At 42.5% G+C, this 18369-nt stretch overlaps 1 protein-coding gene across 6 annotated transcripts in view; it reads left to right on the top strand.

Annotated features, from left to right (window-relative positions):
* Positions 1-3282: 3282 nt before the first annotated feature.
* LOC112228567 (nuclear receptor corepressor 1) overlaps positions 3283-18369 on the top strand; it is a 112878-nt gene continuing 97791 nt past the window's right edge. For 5 of the 6 annotated variants that reach the window (XM_024393986.2, XM_042309348.1, XM_042309349.1 and 2 more), the window contains exons 1-2: positions 3283-3436; positions 15445-15636. In XM_024393986.2, the coding sequence (XP_024249754.1) occupies positions 15526-15636 (111 nt within the window). In that variant the 5' untranslated portion in view covers positions 3283-3436; positions 15445-15525. The remainder of the gene's footprint in view (positions 3437-15444; positions 15637-18369) is intronic. The other variant, XM_024393988.2, reaches the window with a different exon arrangement.

Genomic DNA, 18369 nt, shown 5'->3' with positions numbered 1-18369 from the left:
GGCCCCTCAGGGCTGTGTACTTAGTCCCCTCCTGTACTCCCTGTTTACCCATGACTGCGTGGCCAAACACGACTCCAACACCATCATCAAGTTTGCTGACTGACACAACAGTGGTATGCCCGATCACCAACAACGCTGAGATGGCCTACAGGGAGGAGGTCAGAGAACTGGCAATGTGGTGCCAGGACAACCAACCTCTCCCTCAATGTGAGCAAGACTAAGGAGCTGATCGTGGATTGCTGGAAAAAGCGGGCAGAACAGGCCCCCATTAACATCGACGGGGCTGTAGTGGAGCAGGTCGAGAGTTTCAAATTCCTTGGTGTCCACATCACCAAAGAACTATCATGATCCAAACATACCAAGATAGTAGTGAAGAGGGCACGACAAAATCTTTTCTCCCTCAGGAGACTGAAAAGATTTGGCATGGGTCCCCAGATCCTCAAAGGGTTCTCCAGCTGCACCATCAAGAGCCTCCTGACTGGTTGCATCACCACCTGGCAACTGTTGAGCATCTGGCTGTAAGGCGCTACAGAGGGTAGTGCGAACAGCCCAAGCATCCTGCCATCCAGGACCTATATAATAAGCGGTGTCAGAGGAAAGCCCATAAAATTGTCAGACTCCAGTCACCCAAGTTATAGACTATTTTCTCTGCTACCGCACGGCAAGCGGTACCGGAGCGCCAAGTCTGGTACCAAAAGGCTTCTCAACAGCTTCTACCCCCAAGCCATAAGACTGCTGAACAATTCATAAAATCACCACCAAACAATTTACATGGATCCCCTCCATTTTGTACACAGCTGCTCCTCGCTGTTTGTTTGTTACCTATGCATAGTCACTGCGTCCCACCTACATGTACAGATTACCTCAACTAGCCTGTACCTCCGCACACTGACTCGGTACCGGTGCCCTTTGTATATAGCCTCATTATTGTTATTCTTATTGGGTTACTTTTTATGATTACTTTTTATTTTAGTCTACTTGATAAATATTTTCTTATTTTTGAACTGGACTGTTGGTTAACAGTAAGTAAGCATTTCACGGTAGAGTCTACACCTGTTGTTTTCGGCGCATGTGACAAATAAAGTTTGATTTGAAATTGCATTCTAAACTGAAGATCATGATTAGGTGATTATTGGAGTCAGGTGTGTTAGCTGGGGTTGGGGCAAAACTGACACCAATCAGGCCCTCGAGGACTGGAATTGCCCACCCCTGCTTTAGGTCAAACGGGGTGAGTGGCGTGACCCTTCAAAGTCAGTATTTTCAATTTCATGTTATAGCGCCACCATCTGGCCAATCGGTGTAATTTTGTAAATGCCAGATCTCTATGGCAAGATGCCTCATTCATCAAAGTTTTGTCAAAATTAGGCCAGTGTTGTCTGAGATATTGTGTGCAACTAACGCATACTAACGTACAGATCCACAGTCTCCTGCCCAATTTCAAAAATCACATTATTTGTTAGGCTTAATAAATTGACCATCGGTTGACTGTTCTGACAAGGTTACTTAACCACAAATGTATGCTAAGCAGGCACTTCTTATTTAAAATAGCAGACTACTTTCTAAACCTGGATCCCAAGCACAACATGGGTAGTGTATATGCATGTAATCAATTTTTGTTATGTAGGTAAATTAAATAAATTATAAGGGCATCATTTCTACTGGTACAACCAAGAAGCACCAAACTGGCGTAAGACCCATCAATAGGTGTTTTTAAAAGGAATGTGTGGGGCTGATTGGCCAGTATGTTCTCCTGCAAAATGATAATTGTTCTGAAGATTGCTTACTTGCTAGCTTCGCTGACAGAGACAACTTACTTGCAATCGTGCATAATGACTCTGGAGGCTGGTATTCCCAATACCGCACAGCTGCCTGGAAGCTGTACACATTGATTGTAGTAATTGCCTAGGTAATTATTTGGAGAAAAGTAATTCCTTTATATGTTGTCATTTAACGCGTTGTTACATAACGACATAAAAAATAAAAATAAATTACATGCACCGAAACATTTGTTGTAGACTTCCGACCTATGCATGGCAGGAAGGTTAATGCTATCCGGGATCCTTGGGACCTGAGCGATTCATTAGAGGTGGAAAATAGTCATTTATTTGGTTGCTTGTACATTTTTATTTAGACCTTTTTTAGAAGTACATACCGGCCGTGGCGGCAGTAAATTACGATAGTTAGTAAATCGGAAGTCCATTTTTCGTGAGTAACTACCGTATTTTGACATTAAGTTTGAAAAGCTGTTGAAAGGCTGCTTCCTGGGCTTAATGGAGATTCGCCGTATCAACGTCTCCTGTAAAGCCAAATTCTGGTTCAGGAATTCATAGGCTGCTCAAAGGACCAATCAAAACGATTTTCTATTGTAAACCCACCTTGAGATACACAAATGAAGAGGCATTTAGTTCCTCGAGTCTTAAAATTGTTGGTACAAAGAACATGCATTCATCATCTGGATAGGCAGTTAGAGTGCTCGAACATCGCCAGACAAATCGCTTGTTTCAGATTAGTTGAATTGCTTGTCTCTACATAACAAATTTAAACAATTGTTTACGTGACTTTGCTGAATTCTGCTGATCGTAAATGCATTTTATCCAAACAAAGATAAAGGGACTACGAAAATGACAAATAAAACATGACTTTTTTTGGGGCCGTTCTTATAAACATTCCGTATTTTCAGTCTTATTTAGCAAAGGTTCCGCCTAAAATAAGTTACTTGGCTACATTTCCTGTTTCTGGAACGCAACATAACATTTGAACCCACGACCATACACAGTATCTAATTACAAAAACACCGAAAATTGGCATAAGTCAACGAATATCCCGTTGATATGAAAATCAGAAATGTTCTAATTATAATGTTAGTTAGGCATCTGAACGTTTCCCCGTTTCTGTAGAAAGGGGAAGGTTCGGTAAACAACCAACCGATCATTTGTATTATTCAAGAAATGTATTTTTATTTATCTAAAGTGTGGACACATTATTACTTATATTTTCGTTTTGGATAAATGAAAAATCACGATCAACAAGCATGTTTTGTGTTAGGCGGAAGACAATTGATCTTTAGTTCGTCTATGGGGATGGTTTGAACGTTACACAACATTATCCTCTTTGGTATATCAAATATTTTTTTTTTTTTAAATCGCGTAGTTTAGACAACGTTGACTTAATGTCTAATCACTGTTTTAATCCATCTTTAACACACACAGTAAGCACTGAGAAAATATGCAAATGTACATCATGAAAGTACTGTATTTTTTTTCTATGTAACAATTTCTACAATCCTGCCAGGACATCGACAGACAAATGTGGTGCAGCGTTCTGTCTGCTACGACCCGTCTACTGTCCGTCAACAGCGGGTTTACAAAGCATCAGCCCTTTAAACCCAATAAGAACACATTTACTTCTTACACGGTACTTTTTCCCCGAATGTGAGGTGAGTGTCTATCTCTTCATATGTGCACAGAAGTTACATGTTTTTCAGAATAGAGCAGAACTTTGGGTTGCGTTTAGCTAGCATGTTAGCCACTTTAGCGTAATATATCGAGGCTGCAAATTTCCCTTTGCAAGATGGCGGCCTGCTTGAGAATTCAAAGTGAATAATTGTAGCAAACAACACTGTCGTTTCGCAGCATCCGATGTTTTCATGTACTTTATAAAGTTCAAGTATGCTGTATTTACACACTTTTGGGAGATGAAGGCTAATTCGTCGATTTTAAACTAAAAAGAAACGTACATATACTTTAGTTCAGCAACAAGCAATTGATATTGTAAGCTAGTTAGCTTACCCAGTTAGCATACAAGCCAACAAGGCAAACACCAGAGGAAGGTGTAGACTGCAACGAGCATTACATTTGTCAAGTTGCTATTGATGTTTGCAGCTGTATCTTGTTTAATACGTTTAGACAATAATAACTATTAATTGATTTCACCTTATGTAAAAAGGTTCGCTCCATACAGCAGTATCTGCAAACTATTTAGCTAAGCTAGCTAGGTAATCATGTTATGTAGGCCAAGTAGCTATTATTGTAAACGTCTGTATAACCAACATCATCAACAAACCGAAAAGTAACCATTTGCATCTTTCATGGAGACATCATCCATGGTTAGTCAATAAATTGCGCTAATATGATCTTAGTGTGGTTTGTTGCAATATGTGATTGTTATTTATTCAGCATCAACAGTAGGTTTTGTCGTTGCAGCTGCAATTCAACATCTGGTCCTGCCTGTCAACAAACTGGTATTAAAAGATAAGAGTCATATTAGATATTATGTTCTGTATTGATGAGAAACTCACTACTGAGGAGAATGTAAAAAAGTTCACTGTCAGCTGGCCTAAAGATGCAGACTTCATCCCGTTTATTAACAAAGTGCACACTTCACCTGTTTCGTCTCCTCTAATATGTCCTCATTGATTTTTACTTTGTTACATTATATTAATGAGGAAGAGACTCATTATAATAAGTGGAAGAGACTCATTCAATACTTTAATTGGTGTTTGTGATGTTGTATTGCCTTCGGTTTTATAACTGTTACATTCCTGACTGAAGACAATTATTGTGCTGTCCTTGTAGGCATGCAGAACAAGCATGAGAAACACACTGGGGCCTTGTTTGTGCTTGTGGTTGGCGCAATTTGTTTTCTGTAGCCTCTATCCAAACTGTATCAGATATGGTTTACAATCAGATAAATTAGAGGACCATATTTATTTATTTTAGGCTTCATTTTAGGCTAGGTGTAGAGTTTCATTCCAAGTATGAATTTGGATAGAGTTTCAGCAGCATTTTATGCCATCTTATTGTTTTAAGCATTTTGAAGTAAAAACTCAAAAGGCCACTGCAGAGATTTGGAGAGCAACTGTGGAGATTTTCTTCCCCTCAACATTTTTTTAGCAGCATGGCGTTGTAGATGCATAGCCATTCATGATTTGTCTGACAGACAAAAATGTGCCTTGTTTGGTATTCTTGTCATCGCCATATCTGTCTGGATGGCACCCCTGTAGCAGACGTTTTTTAAATATTTTTTATACAAATCCTTGATTTTAATATGACAAAGTGTTCATCAGATCAACATTCAGGCTTTCCTTCTCAAACATTGCTCTGTACAGGATTTCACTTGTGTCAGTGTAACTCTGAAAATATGGGAAGATCGGGACCTTCAACGTAAGCAGTTCTGGCAGAGCCCTGCACTGTAGTGATTAGAGGTTGACCGATTAATCGGAATGGCCAAATTAATTAGGGACGATTTTCAAGTTTTCATAACAATCGGAAATCGGTATTTTTGGACACCGATTTGGCCGTTTTTTTATTTTTTTTAACACCTTTATTTAATCTTTATTTAACTAGGCAAGTCAGTTAAGAACACATTCTTATTTTCAATGACGGCCTAGGAACGGTGGGTTAACTGCCTTGTTCAGGGGCAGAACGACAGATTTGTACCATGTCAGCTCGGGGATTCAATCTTACAACCTTACAGTTAACTAGTCCAACGCTCTAACCACCTGATTACATTGCACTCCACGAGGAGCCTGCCTGTTAAGCGAATGCAGTAAGCCAAGGTAAGTTGCTAGCTAGCATTAAACTTATCTTATAAAAACAATCAATCATAATCACTAGTTAACTACACATGGTTGATGATATTACTAGTTTATCTAGCGTGTCCTGCGTTGCATATAATCAATGCTGTGAGTATCGTTGCTCCAATGTGTACCTAACCATAAACATCAATGCCTTTCTTAAAATCAATACACAGAGGCCTCCCGGGTGGCACAGTGGTTAAGGGTGCTGTACTGCAGCGCCAGCTGTGCCACCAGAGACTCTGGTTTCGCGCCCAGGCTCTGTCACTACCGGCCGCGACCACGAGGTCCGTGGGGCGACGCACAATTGGCCTAGCGTTGTCCGGGTTAGGGAGGGCTTGGCCGGTAGGGAAATCCTTGTCTCATCGCGCACCAGCGACTCCTGTGGCGTGCCGGGCGCAGTGCACGCTAACCAAGGTTGACAGGTGCACAGTGTTTCCTCCGACACATTGGTGCGGCTGGCTTCCGGGTTGGATGCGTGCTGTGTTAAGAAGCAGTGTGGCTTGCTTGGGTTGTGTATCGGAGGACGCATGACTTTCAACCTTCTTCTCTCCCGAGCCCGTACGGGAGTTGTAGCAGTGAGACAAGATAGTAGCTACTAAAACAATTGGATACCACGAAATTGGGGAGAAAAGGGGGTAAAAAAAAAAAAATCAATACACAAAAGTATATATTTTTAAACCTGCATATTTAGCTAAAAGACACCAGGTTAGCAGACAATATTAACCTGCCAACCATATTAAGCTGCCTACCATCCAGGACCTCTACACCAGGCGGTTTCAGAGGAAGGCCCTAAAAATTGTCAGACTGTTCTCTCTACTACTGCTTGGCAAGCAGTACCGGAGTGCCAAGTTTAGGACAAAAAGGCTTCTCAACAGTTTTTACCCCCAAGCCATAAGACTCCTGAACAGGTAATCAAATGGCTACCCAGACTATTTGCATTGTGTAACCCCCCCCAACCCTCTTTTTACACTGCTGCTACTCTCTGTTTATCATATATGCATAGTCACTTTAACTATACATTCATATACCTACTACCTCAATTGGGCCGACCAACCAGTGCTCCCGCACATTGGCTAACTGGGCTATCTGCATTGTGTCCTGCCACCCACCACCTGCCAACCGCTCTTTTACGCTACTGCTACTCTCTGTTCATCAAATCAAATGTATTTATATAGCCCTTTGTACATCAGCTGATATCTCAAAGTGCTTTACAGAAACCCAGCCTAAAACCCCAAACAGCAAGCAATGCAGGTGTAGAAGCACGGTGGCTAGGAAAAACTCCCTAGAAAGGCCAAAACCTAGGAAGAAACCTAGAGAGGAACCAGGCTATGTGGGGTGGCCAGTCCTCTTCTGGCTGTGCCAGGTGGAGATTATAACAGAACATGGCCAAGATTTTCAAATGTTCATAAATGACCAGCATGGTCGAATAATATTAAGGCACAACAGTTGAAACTGGAGCAGCAGCACGGCCAGGTGGACTGGGGACAGCAAGGAGTCATCATGTCAGGTAGTCCTGAGGCATGGTCCTAGGGCTCAGGTCCTCCGAGAGAGAAAGAAAGAGAGGAGAGAATTAGAGAACGTACACTTAGATTCACACAGGACACCGAATAGGACAGGAGAAGTACTCCAGATATAACAAACTGACCCTAGCCCCCCGACACAAACTACTGCAGCATAAATACTGGAGGCTGAGACAGGAGGGGTCAGGAGACACTGTGGCCCCATCCGAGGACACCCCCGGACAGGGCCAAACAGGAAGGATATATAACCCCACCCACTTTGCCAAAGCACAGCCCCCACACCACTAGAGGGATATCTTATATGCATAGTCACTTTAACCATATCTACATGTACATACTACCTCAATCAGCCTGACTAACCAGTGTCTGTATGTAGCCTCGCTACTGTATATAGCCTGTCTTTTTACTGTTTTTATTTCTTTACTTACCTAACACCTTTTTTTGCACTGTTGGTTAGAGCCTGTAAGTAAGCATTTCACTGTTGTATTCGGCGCACGTGACAAATAAGCTATGATTTGATCACTGTCAATGACATACATTTATTTAGAAGGGAAACTGCAAATTCCACTATTTTTCCTAATCCTTATTGTGGCTAGCTTCACAACCCGGTCAGGTCGAGCCTCACTAGCCAGATTAAGCTATCTGGCTGCTTATAACGTTAGCTTTGGGCACCAGGGTTAAGTAGCTGGCTAGCTATTTTTTTTCATGAACTGGAGTAGGCGAACTACTGGCAAGTGGCTACCTAGCTATTACTTACTCACAAGGATTCCTAAATCATTGCTAAGAATAGGGAAAATGACTGCAGTTTCTACTGGTCATTGTATTGGTGCTAGCTAGGTACCAAGCTAAAGCTAGCTAGCTACCCCAGAAGTTGCGGTCGAACAAATGCTTTATTACCAACGTGGTATTGTAAACGCGTCGTTCGTGGCGTTGTTTGCTTGTTTGCAGACTTTTTGTACAGCTTTGACAGTGCTACTGATAGTAGTGGTGGCGCTTGGCTTGCACATGCAAATTCAAAACACACAACATTCTATAATAGAACTGTGTTATTTGACATGTCAAATGAAAGCTTTTTTAACGCGTCAAATAGTGTGATTTGACATGTATTTTTTGACACGCAAAGGCCCAAATGGCGTTCCATAGTATGTATGTCGTGAAGCTAATAGCAGTAACGCTTTTACTGTGTAACTCTGGTAGGGCAACATCTCTGAAAAATAGCTCACTTGGTTGTGTGTACCAGTGCTCGACCAGTCGGTGAAAGCCAACATCACAAACGACAGAGAACGGTTGATTGTCAAGGGCAATGAATTCCATTATCTTGATGTTAATGGATTTTGCCTTTGGGTTGTCTTGCTGATATGTTCTTCCTCTTTCAAATGACTGCTCGATGCCCACAATGTCTGCTGTGTGGTAGGTTAGGAATGCTGTTTTTCAGGTGTAGTGCAAAATTGTATGTGGCGTCATGTACCTACGTTCTATAGATATGCACGTCAGCTTTGATGTCAGTTTTTCACATCGGTGTTAAACTAGACATCGGGCCAATACCGATGTTGCCATTTTTCGCTAATATCATCCAATTCCGATATGTTCACTGATATATCGTACATCCCTACTGCACAGGCATGAATTTTAAGCCCGAGCCCTACCCATGTGTCGGGGTGCCGTCTTTCGGATGGGATGTTAAACGGGTGTCCTGACTCTCTGAGGTCATTAAAGATCCCATGGCACTTATCGTAAGAGTAGGGGTGTTAACCCCGGTGTCCTGGCTAAATTCCCAATCTGGCCCTCAAACCATCACGGTCATCTAAGAATCCCCAGTTTACAATTGGCTCATTCATCCCCCTCCTCTCCCCTGTAACTATTCCCCAGGTCATTGTTGTAAATGAGAATGTGTTCTCAGTCAACTTACCTGGTAAAATAACAGACAAATAAAATAAAAATGCCCGCAACGTTTAGGCCCTACCCAGGCCCGATTGCGTCTGCCGAATTTAAGGCCCTGCCCAAAATCAGAAATTGGTTACGCTGGTGGGGTTTGCGCTGCATCGGCAAGAACGAACAGCTGCCTCTGGTAAGACAAGGGGTGGCGGTCTGTCTATATTTGTAAACAACAGCTGGTGCACAAAATCTGATCAGACAACGATGAGACAGCCTATAGGGAGGAGGTCAGAGACCTGGCCGTGTGATGCCAGGACAACAACCTCTCCCTCAACTTGAGCAAGACAAAGGAGATTGTGGACTACAGGAAAAGGAGGACCAAGCATGCCCTCATTCTCATCGACGGGGCTTGAGAGCTTCAAGTTCCTTGGCATCCACGTTACCAACAAACTAACATGGTCCAAGCACACCAAGACAAGCCTGTTCCCGCCCAGGAGACGGAAAAGATTTGTCATGGGTCTTCAGATCCTCAAAAGGTTCTACAGCTGCTCCCTCGAGAACTGGTTGCATCTCTGCCTGGTATGGCAACTGCTCGGCCTCCGGTTTCAAGGCACTACAGAGGGTAGTGCGTACGGCCCAGTACATCACTGTGGCCAAGCTTCCTGCCATCCAGGATCTCTATACCAGGCGGTGTCAGACGACGGCAAATGATACCGGAACGCCAAGTCTAGTTCCAAGAGGCTTCTAAACAGCTTCTACCCCCAAGCCGTAAGACTCATGAACAGCTTATCAAATGGCTACCGAGACTATTTGCATTCTCCCTCCCCATCTATTACGTTGCTGCTACTCTGTTTATTATTTATGCATAGTCACTTTAACTCAACCTACATGTATATATTACCTCGACTAACCTGTGCCCCCGCACATTGACGCTGTACCGGTACCCCCTGTATAAAGCCTCACTACTGTTATTTTTTTTTAAAAATAAAGGGAACACTTAAACAACAAAATGTAACTCTAAGTCAATCACACTTCTGTGAAATCAAACTGTCCACTTAGGAAGCAACACTGATTGACAATAAATTTCACATGCTGTTGTGCAAATGGAATAGACAACAGATAGAAATGATTGGCAATTAGCAGGACACCCCCAATAAAGGAGTGGTTCTGCAGGTGGGGACCACAGACCACTTCTCAGTTCCTATGCTTCCTGGCTGATGTTTTGGTCACTTGAATGCTGGCGGTGCTTTCACTCTAGTGGTAGCATGAGACGGAGTCTACAACTCACACAAGTGGCTCAGGTAGTGCAGCTCATCCAGGATGGCACATCAATGCGAGCTGTGGCAAGAAGGTTTGCTGTGTCTGTCAGCGTAGTGTCCAGAGCATGGAGGCGCTACCAGGAGACAGGCCAGTACATCAGGAGATGTGGAGGAGGCTGTAGGAGGGCAACAACCCAGCAGCAGGACCGCTACCTCTGCCTTTGTGCAAGGAGGAGCAGGAGGAGCACTGCCAGAGCCCTGCAAAATGACCTCCAGCAGGCCACAAATGTGCATGTGTCTGCTCAAAACGGTCAGAAACAGACTCCGAGGGTGGTATGAGGGCCCGACGTCCACAGGTGGGGGTTGTGCTTACAGCCCAACACCGTGCAGGACGTTTGGCATTTGCCAGAGAACACCAAGATTGGCAAATTCGCCATGGGCGCCCTGTGCTCTTCAAAGATGAAAGCAGGTTCACACTGAGCACATGTGACAGACGTGACAGAGTCTGGAGACGCCGTGGAGAACGTTCTGCTGCCTGCAACATCCTCCAGCATGACCAGTTTGGCGGTGGGTCAGTCATGGTGTGGGGTGGCATTTCTTTGGGGGGCCGCACAGCCCTCCATATGCTCGCCAGAGGTAGCCTGACTGCCATTAGGTACTGAGATTAGATCCTCAGACCCCTTGTGAGACCATATGCTGGTGCGGTTGGCCCTGGGTTCCTCCTAATGCAAGACAATGCTAGACCTCATGTGGCTGGAGTGTGTCAGCAGTTCCTGCAAGAGGAAGGCATTGATGCTATGGACTGGCCCGCCCGTTCCCCAGACCTGAATCCAATTGAGCACATCTGGGACATCATGTATCGCTACATCCACCAGCGCCACGCTGCACCACAGACTGTCCAGGAGTTGGCGGGTGCTTTAGTCCAGGTCTGGGAGGAGATCCCTCAGGAGACCATCCGCCACCTCATCAGGAGCATGCCCAGGCGTTGTAGGGAGGTCATACAGGCACGTGGAGGCCACACAATGTTAGTGATCAATTTAATGAAGCCCTGCCCGTTTCATTATTGATGGAAAAAACGGGCCCTAACCCGACCATAATATCGGGTAGCAGCACTCTACACAGTATAATGCGGGGTACAGTTTAGGGTATTTAAATAGGCTACACAAAACAAAAATTGCAACCTATAATGTGATTGAAATTGTATACTTTTAAGTCCAACACTAAGCATGAACATACAGTGAATTTGGAAAGTTTTCAGACCCCTTCACATGTTTCAGCCTTATTCTAAAATAGATTAAATTAACATTTTCCCTTGTCAATCTACACACAATACCCCATAATGACAAAGTGAAAACAGGTTTTTAGAATTATTTGCAAATGTATTAAAAATAAACGGATACCTTATTCACATAAGTATCCAGACCCTTTGCATTGACACTTGAAATTGAGCTCAGGTGCGTCCTGTATAGAGCTGTTTTCACTAAAAATGATCTTGGTCGACTGAAAGTCGTCTGTTCTTTCGACCAATCAAAATTTGTAAATGTGTATTTTTCCGTATATAGACACAACATATAGGGTGTAGTAAAATCAACTATATGCATTGAGCTTGTCTGATGCTTTAAGCTTTATGGTTTGATGTAATTTGACAAATGCCTCGAGGGCACCAGATCTAGATAACATGAAGAAGAGAAAAAAACTTAACTTAACCTTACCCAACTCTTCTCCTCCTGGTGGTGTTCGCAAATTATGCCATTACTCTCCTGAAGTTTCCGGTAATAGGTTATACGAAGAGCCGGCAACCTTTCTCATGTGGAATGCCAATTTAACTTCTAATTTCTACCGATCTGTGTGCCAGCTATGGTTTTCATATGAAAATCTTTGTGAAACAGTTTAATTTATAGTAACGTCTTCATATCTCAATCATTGTCAAGTGGTAAATAAAAATCTAAAATGTTAACCTAAAAAGTAACTATTATTGCCATTGCCTACATAATGCCAACAAATTAAAACATTGCAGCCTGCAGGCAGAAAATATCCAGATTCATTTTAAGGGGGGGGGGGATCCTATAAATCACATTGCCTGTCTGCAACAAACTTGAAACGTATTAACTTTGGTCCGATGCTTGCACTAGTAAACTTGCAGCATTGTATAAAATATTCTGGGCCCTCAGTTTCCTGCGCCAGTGAGCTCGGAACAGAGACAGCTGTAGGGTATTTGCGCAAGGGATAAGAAGCAGTGCTTAACTTAGGTAGGAGTTCACCGGAGATGAGTACCGGCTCCTCAAATTTTGTACTGTTTGAGCTGCTGTTCCTCTTTATAGAATATTAGCTCAAAAGTATTGTGGAGCTCCTGCACCTACATTTGAAGTCAGACGTTTACATACACTTAGGTTGGAGTCATTAAATCTCATTTTTCAACCACTCCACAAAGTTCTTAAACAATAGTTTTGGCAAGTCGGTTAGGACATCTACTTTGTGCATGACACAATACATTTTTCCAACAATTGTTTACAGACAGATTATTTAACTTATAATTCACTGTATCACAATTCCAGTGGGTCAGAAGTTTACATACACTAAGTTGACTGTGCATTTAAACAACATGGACAATTCCAGAAAATTGTAATTGGTTTAGAAGCTTCTGATAGGCTAATTGGCATCATTTGAGTCAATTTGAGGTGTACCTGTGGCTGTATTTCAAGGCCAACCTTCAAACTCAGTGCTTCTTTGCTTGAAATCATGGGATAATCAAAAGAAATCAGCCAAGACTATAGAAAAAAATTGTAGACCACATGTCTTGTTCATCCTTGGGAGCAATTTCCAAATGCCTGAAGGTACCACGTTAATTTGTACAAACAACAGTACGCAAGTATAAACACCATGGGACCACGCAGCCTCAAACCGCTCAAGAAGGAGACGCGTTCTGTCTCCTAGAAATGAATGTACTTTGGTGCGAAAAGTGCAAATCAGTCCCAGAACAACAACAAAGGACCTTGTGAAGATGCTGGAGGAACCGGGTACAAAGTATCTATATCCACAGTAAAATTAGACCTATATTCACACAACCTGAATTGTCGCTCAGCAAGGAAGAAGCCACTGCTCCAAAACCGCAATAAAAACGCCAGACTCCTATTTGCATCTGCACATGGGGACAAAGACTTTTTGGAGAAATGTCCTCTGATCTGATGAAACAAAAAAGCCGAAGAACACCGTCACATGTTGTGGGGGTGCTTTGCTGCAGGATGGACTGGTGCGCTTCACAAATTAGATGGCATCATGAGGCAGGAAATATATGTGGCTATATTGAAGCAACATCTTAAGACATCAGTCAGAAAGTTAAAGCTTGGTCGCAAATGGGTCTTCCAAATGGACAATGACCCCAAGCATACTTCCAAAGTTGTGGCAAAATGGCTTAAGGACAACAAAGTCCAGGTATTGGAGTGGCCATCACAAAGCCCTGACCTCAATCCCATAGAAAGTTTTGGGCAGAACTGAAAAAGCGTGTGCGAGCAAGGAGGCCTACAAACCTGACTCAGTTACACCAGCTCTGTCAGGAGGAATGGGCCATTTGGGGGTCACCCAACTTATTGTGGGTAGCCTTCCACAAGCTTCCCAAAACGTTTTACCCAAATTAAACCATTTAAAGGCAATGCTACCAAATACTAATTGAGTATGTAAACTTCTGGCCCACTGGGAATGTGATGAAAGAAATAAAAGTTGAAATAAATCATTCTCTACTATTAGAGGGAATGATTTCTCTCACATTCTTAAAATAAAGTGGTGATCCTAAGATTGAATTTTTACTACGATTAAATGTCAGGAATTGTGAAAATTGAGTTTAAATGTATTTGGTTAAGGTGTATGTGAACTTCCGACTTTTTTGATGAGTAGGTGTCCAAACTTTTGAGTGTGTTACTGCTCAAAAACAAAAAAGACAACCGAACAATCCACCACTCGACTAATTGGGGTCAGTCCTAAGCCTGTTTCTGTTGAGCATCCTTGATGTTTCTATAACTTGATTGGAGTCCACCTGTGGTAAATTTTAAATTGATTGGACATGTTTTGGAAAGGCACACACCTGTCTATTTAAGGGCCCACAGTTGACAGTGCATGTCAGAGCAAAAACCAAGCCATGAGATTGAAGGAATTGACTGTAGAGCTCTGAGACAGGATTGTGTCGTCACAGATCTGGGGAAGGGTAGCAAAAAATGTCTGCAGCATTGAAGGTCCCCAAGAACACAGTGGCATCCATTATTATTAAATCGAAGTTTGGAACCACCAAGACTCTTACTAGAGCTGGCCACCCGGCCATGCTGAGCAATCAGGGGAGAAGGGTTTTGGTCAGGGAGGCGACCAAGAACCTGATGATTACTCTGGCAGAGCTCCAGAGTTCCTCTAAAGATGGGAGAACCTTCCAGAAGGACAACCATCTCACTTGGAGTTAGCCAAATCTCACCTGAAGACTATCAGATAATGAGAAACAAGATTCTCTGGTCAGATGAAACCAAGATTGAACATTTTGGCCTGAATGCCAAGCGTCACGTCTGGAGAACCTGGCACCATCCCTACAGTGAAGTATAGTGGTGGCATTGTACGGATCAACAGCATTGCATAGAAGTATCTCATTTAATTTTTTTAACCAGTAGTTGCGTCATTCACGGGGCAGTCATTGTGCTGAGGCAATAGGTCATCTTTGGGTGATAGACGCATTAAGTTAATGAATAAAGTGTTTGGTAGAAATCAGCTTTGAAATCTGCGTTTTTAGCATTATGACTTACATTATGGTATCACAAACAAGGTAGTAGGGTAGTGAATTGATGATGGCTTTAGCTGTCAGCTAGCAAGGACAGTTAGCCTGCTAAGCTGGAAGCTACCGGTATCATCTTCCATTGTAATGTGTTTTGCCTGTATGGACATTGTTTTGTGAACAGTAATTAACAGGTTCAACATTTCTACATGCATGTTAACTACTGTACAGCATGTGTGGGGAGCTAACATGCACCAGCCCAGACTCTCTGTGCAGGCTAGCAATGAGTAAGTAGGCAGGCACGATGTGCACTATAATAAGGGGTCGGCTGCACTGATACAGACACATTTGACAGAAGTAACATTTTAGTACCAAACTGTTTTTCATGTTCTAGTATTGAAAATGTATCGACATTACATCGGTATACCATGCTACACCAGTGTCCCTCTATTTGTCCTACGTCAGGTGGTTTGGGTCTCCAGCCATGCTCCAGCAGAGCCCCTGATCAGTGCAGCAACAGCCCGCCCAGCTCAACCCGGAGCCAGGATGTCCAGTAGCTCGGGCTATCCCCCTACCCAGGGCAGCTTCAGCAGTGAGCAGAGCCGCTACCCATCACACTCTGTCCAGTACACCTTCAGCACCACACGCCACCAACAGGTAAGAAACTGAGCTCAGAGAAATGTCATTACTCTCTCAAACCTCTTAATGGTGGCACTGCACTGTATCTTTTACAATTTAATTTTTTTTTTTTTTTACACACCTATTAGCAAGAATTCCTCTCTCCATGCAAATGATTCACTATTGCATGTTAATGCTGAATCCATAATATAATGGAAAATAGAGATTTCAAGATGACATGCCTCGGGATGTGCTCTGGAATCATGCAGACTTCTCTTGTGTTTAAGTGAAAGCATGAGAGTATCCACTGGCTTGAACAGTCTAAAGGTACAACAATTGAGTTATTCTCAAGTCAGTTTTTTAAATTACTTTGGCTGCTTTAGTATTATTACAGTGCACTTGTGGTTATAATGATCAACCGATTTATCGTCTAATGCTGAAATGATCACTATAATCAGAGAAGAAGAGAGAGGCCAACTCTTCAGCAGGCGGTGTATTTTTGCTCACCAAGCAAGGAGTTTTTGTACGGAGGTCAGTGAGAGTGTGACGAATTTGGTCAACAGAAAAATGAAAGGGTTATTTGTTACACAAGGTTATTTTATCAAATATATGTTTTGTAATGTTTAAGTTGTTACGAGTGTACTGAAATACACTATTTATACAAAACTATGTGGACAACCTTTCTAATTAGTTGATTCGGCTATTTCAGCCACTCCCGTTGTTGACAGGTGTATAAAATTGAGTCCACAGCCATGCAATCTCCATAGACTAACATTGGCAGTATAAGGGCCTTACTGAAGTGCTCATTGACTTTCAACGTGGCACCGTCATAGGATGCCACCTTTCCCACAAGACAGTTCGTCAAATTTCTGCTAGAGCTGCCCCAGTCAACTAAGTGCTGTTATTGTGAAGTGGAAACGGCTCAGCCGTGAAGTGGTAGGCTACACAAGCTCACGGAACGGGACCGCTGAGTGCTCTAGCGCGTAGAAATCGTCTGTCCTCGGTTGCTGGCCTGCACAGAGCCCCATCGTGATTCTCAACACTATATTTGCTTGTTTTGTCACTACCTTAAATTAGGGGAACTGTTTTGAATTTTAGCAACTGGGAAATGGCGGAGCAAATTCTGCGTAGTGCACTTTTAACTTTGTTGTTCACATTAGGGATGTTAACGGTTGAGACTCTGGGCCGAGGTGCTAACCCCTCTGTGTCTGACACTTTTGACTTAATCTGAGTGTTTTTATTTTGGGTTATGAAAATTACTCAGTGTGTAAAACATATGTTTTTGCATGGATAGGAAAAGAGCTACAAAAAGCTGCAGCCTATAAAGAGGTGTGTGTGTGTTTCTGAACACTTCACTGTTTTTATCTCTCCTAGAATATGCCAGAACCCACTGTTCTAGCTAAGTTTAGCATGGCTCTAGCCAGACCAGAGCTATGTAGTGTAGTGTTTTTCTCTCCACCACTTCCCCCTGGTCAGATGAATGACTCCAGAACGCGCTGGATTTCCATGACTATAAATCAATTTGGTTATCTCTGCTCAGTGTTGTGCGTTCCTCAGGGCTTGATGAACTGATTCACACAGAGGCCACCTGTTTACCTATAGTATTGCTGCTTTCACTCTGGTTTCACATTTACTGCAACCTAATCATCAATGTCTGATATTTTTACATGGAAATTAACTTTCTGCATGTGTGTAGGACCATTTGTTGGGTAATTGGAGAATACATTAAAATGCCTATCTTTTGTTTTTTTGTGCAGACACCAACTGTTTTGCGATTTAATTAGTTAGCATTTGGTCTGCCAAAGTTGAGAGATGCAGTAGGCTTTCCTTGCAGTTATTGCAACATGATCACAAAGGTTGTTTCATGTTTGTTAGGTTGATTTGATTAGTGGTCAATGGTACATTTCTGTTTTTACAATCTGTCTATGTGGAAAAAAATAATGGTTGTTTTAGGAAATGTTTGGTCTAGGTAGGGCTGAACTTTCTGTTAAGTGCATTGACATGCTCAGGTTTGTTTGTAGGTCACAGTGTGCTGATAGCAAAGGGCATGAAATGCTAATTACTCCCTGATAGAAACCATTAAAGGCCGAGTGTAGTCAAATGTGATTTCCTGTGTATTATACTATGAGGTTGGAATAATGTGAAAATTATGATAGTGCCCTTTTAGTGTAAGAGCTGATTGAAAAGACCCCCTTAAATGTCGGCCTGTTGTGGCGGGATACAGTTTGCCTGCATGGTGTCATCATAGATGAGTTAACAGATCAATAAAGTTCCAAACCTCTCTGCCAACAGTTTTCCCCTCCCCACTCAGATCACTCTCAGTCCTAGCAAAATTATTGCTTGAGAAATTCTTTGCTGAGAACGATCACAGCAAGGTACTTAATTGTTACCTAGAAATGATTTGATATTTAGATAAAAACGGGTGCATTAACCTTTTCAACCCCCCAAAAAAACAGGTTTACATCAATTCACTGCCCTCACTTGAAAGCAATGAAACCGATTTTGATTTCTAGTTTGTCGAGGTAAAAAGGTGCTCGAGGATGTGTGCATTGATGTATTGTCTTGTTGCTTCTCTGCGGTGGCTGTTCAAAGACTTTTGTGTAAATCGTTAATAATCATCAAGTAGAGAGGTTTCCCTTTTGATAGTGTATCATAGGCATAAATGTCTCTGCCTCCCTTGCAATCCAACATGAGGGATTCTGCAATGCTGGGCTTTTAATTTATTTTTTATTTTTTTGCATTCTGAATGCATAGGGCCCTACAAGTAATTTT

The sequence above is a fragment of the Oncorhynchus tshawytscha genome, linkage group LG30, assembly GCF_018296145.1.
Source record: "Oncorhynchus tshawytscha isolate Ot180627B linkage group LG30, Otsh_v2.0, whole genome shotgun sequence".
Classification (NCBI taxonomy): Eukaryota; Metazoa; Chordata; class Actinopteri; order Salmoniformes; family Salmonidae; genus Oncorhynchus; species Oncorhynchus tshawytscha.
The sequence above is the reverse complement of the archived record's forward strand: the minus strand, read 5'-3'. Positions and strand labels throughout refer to the sequence as shown.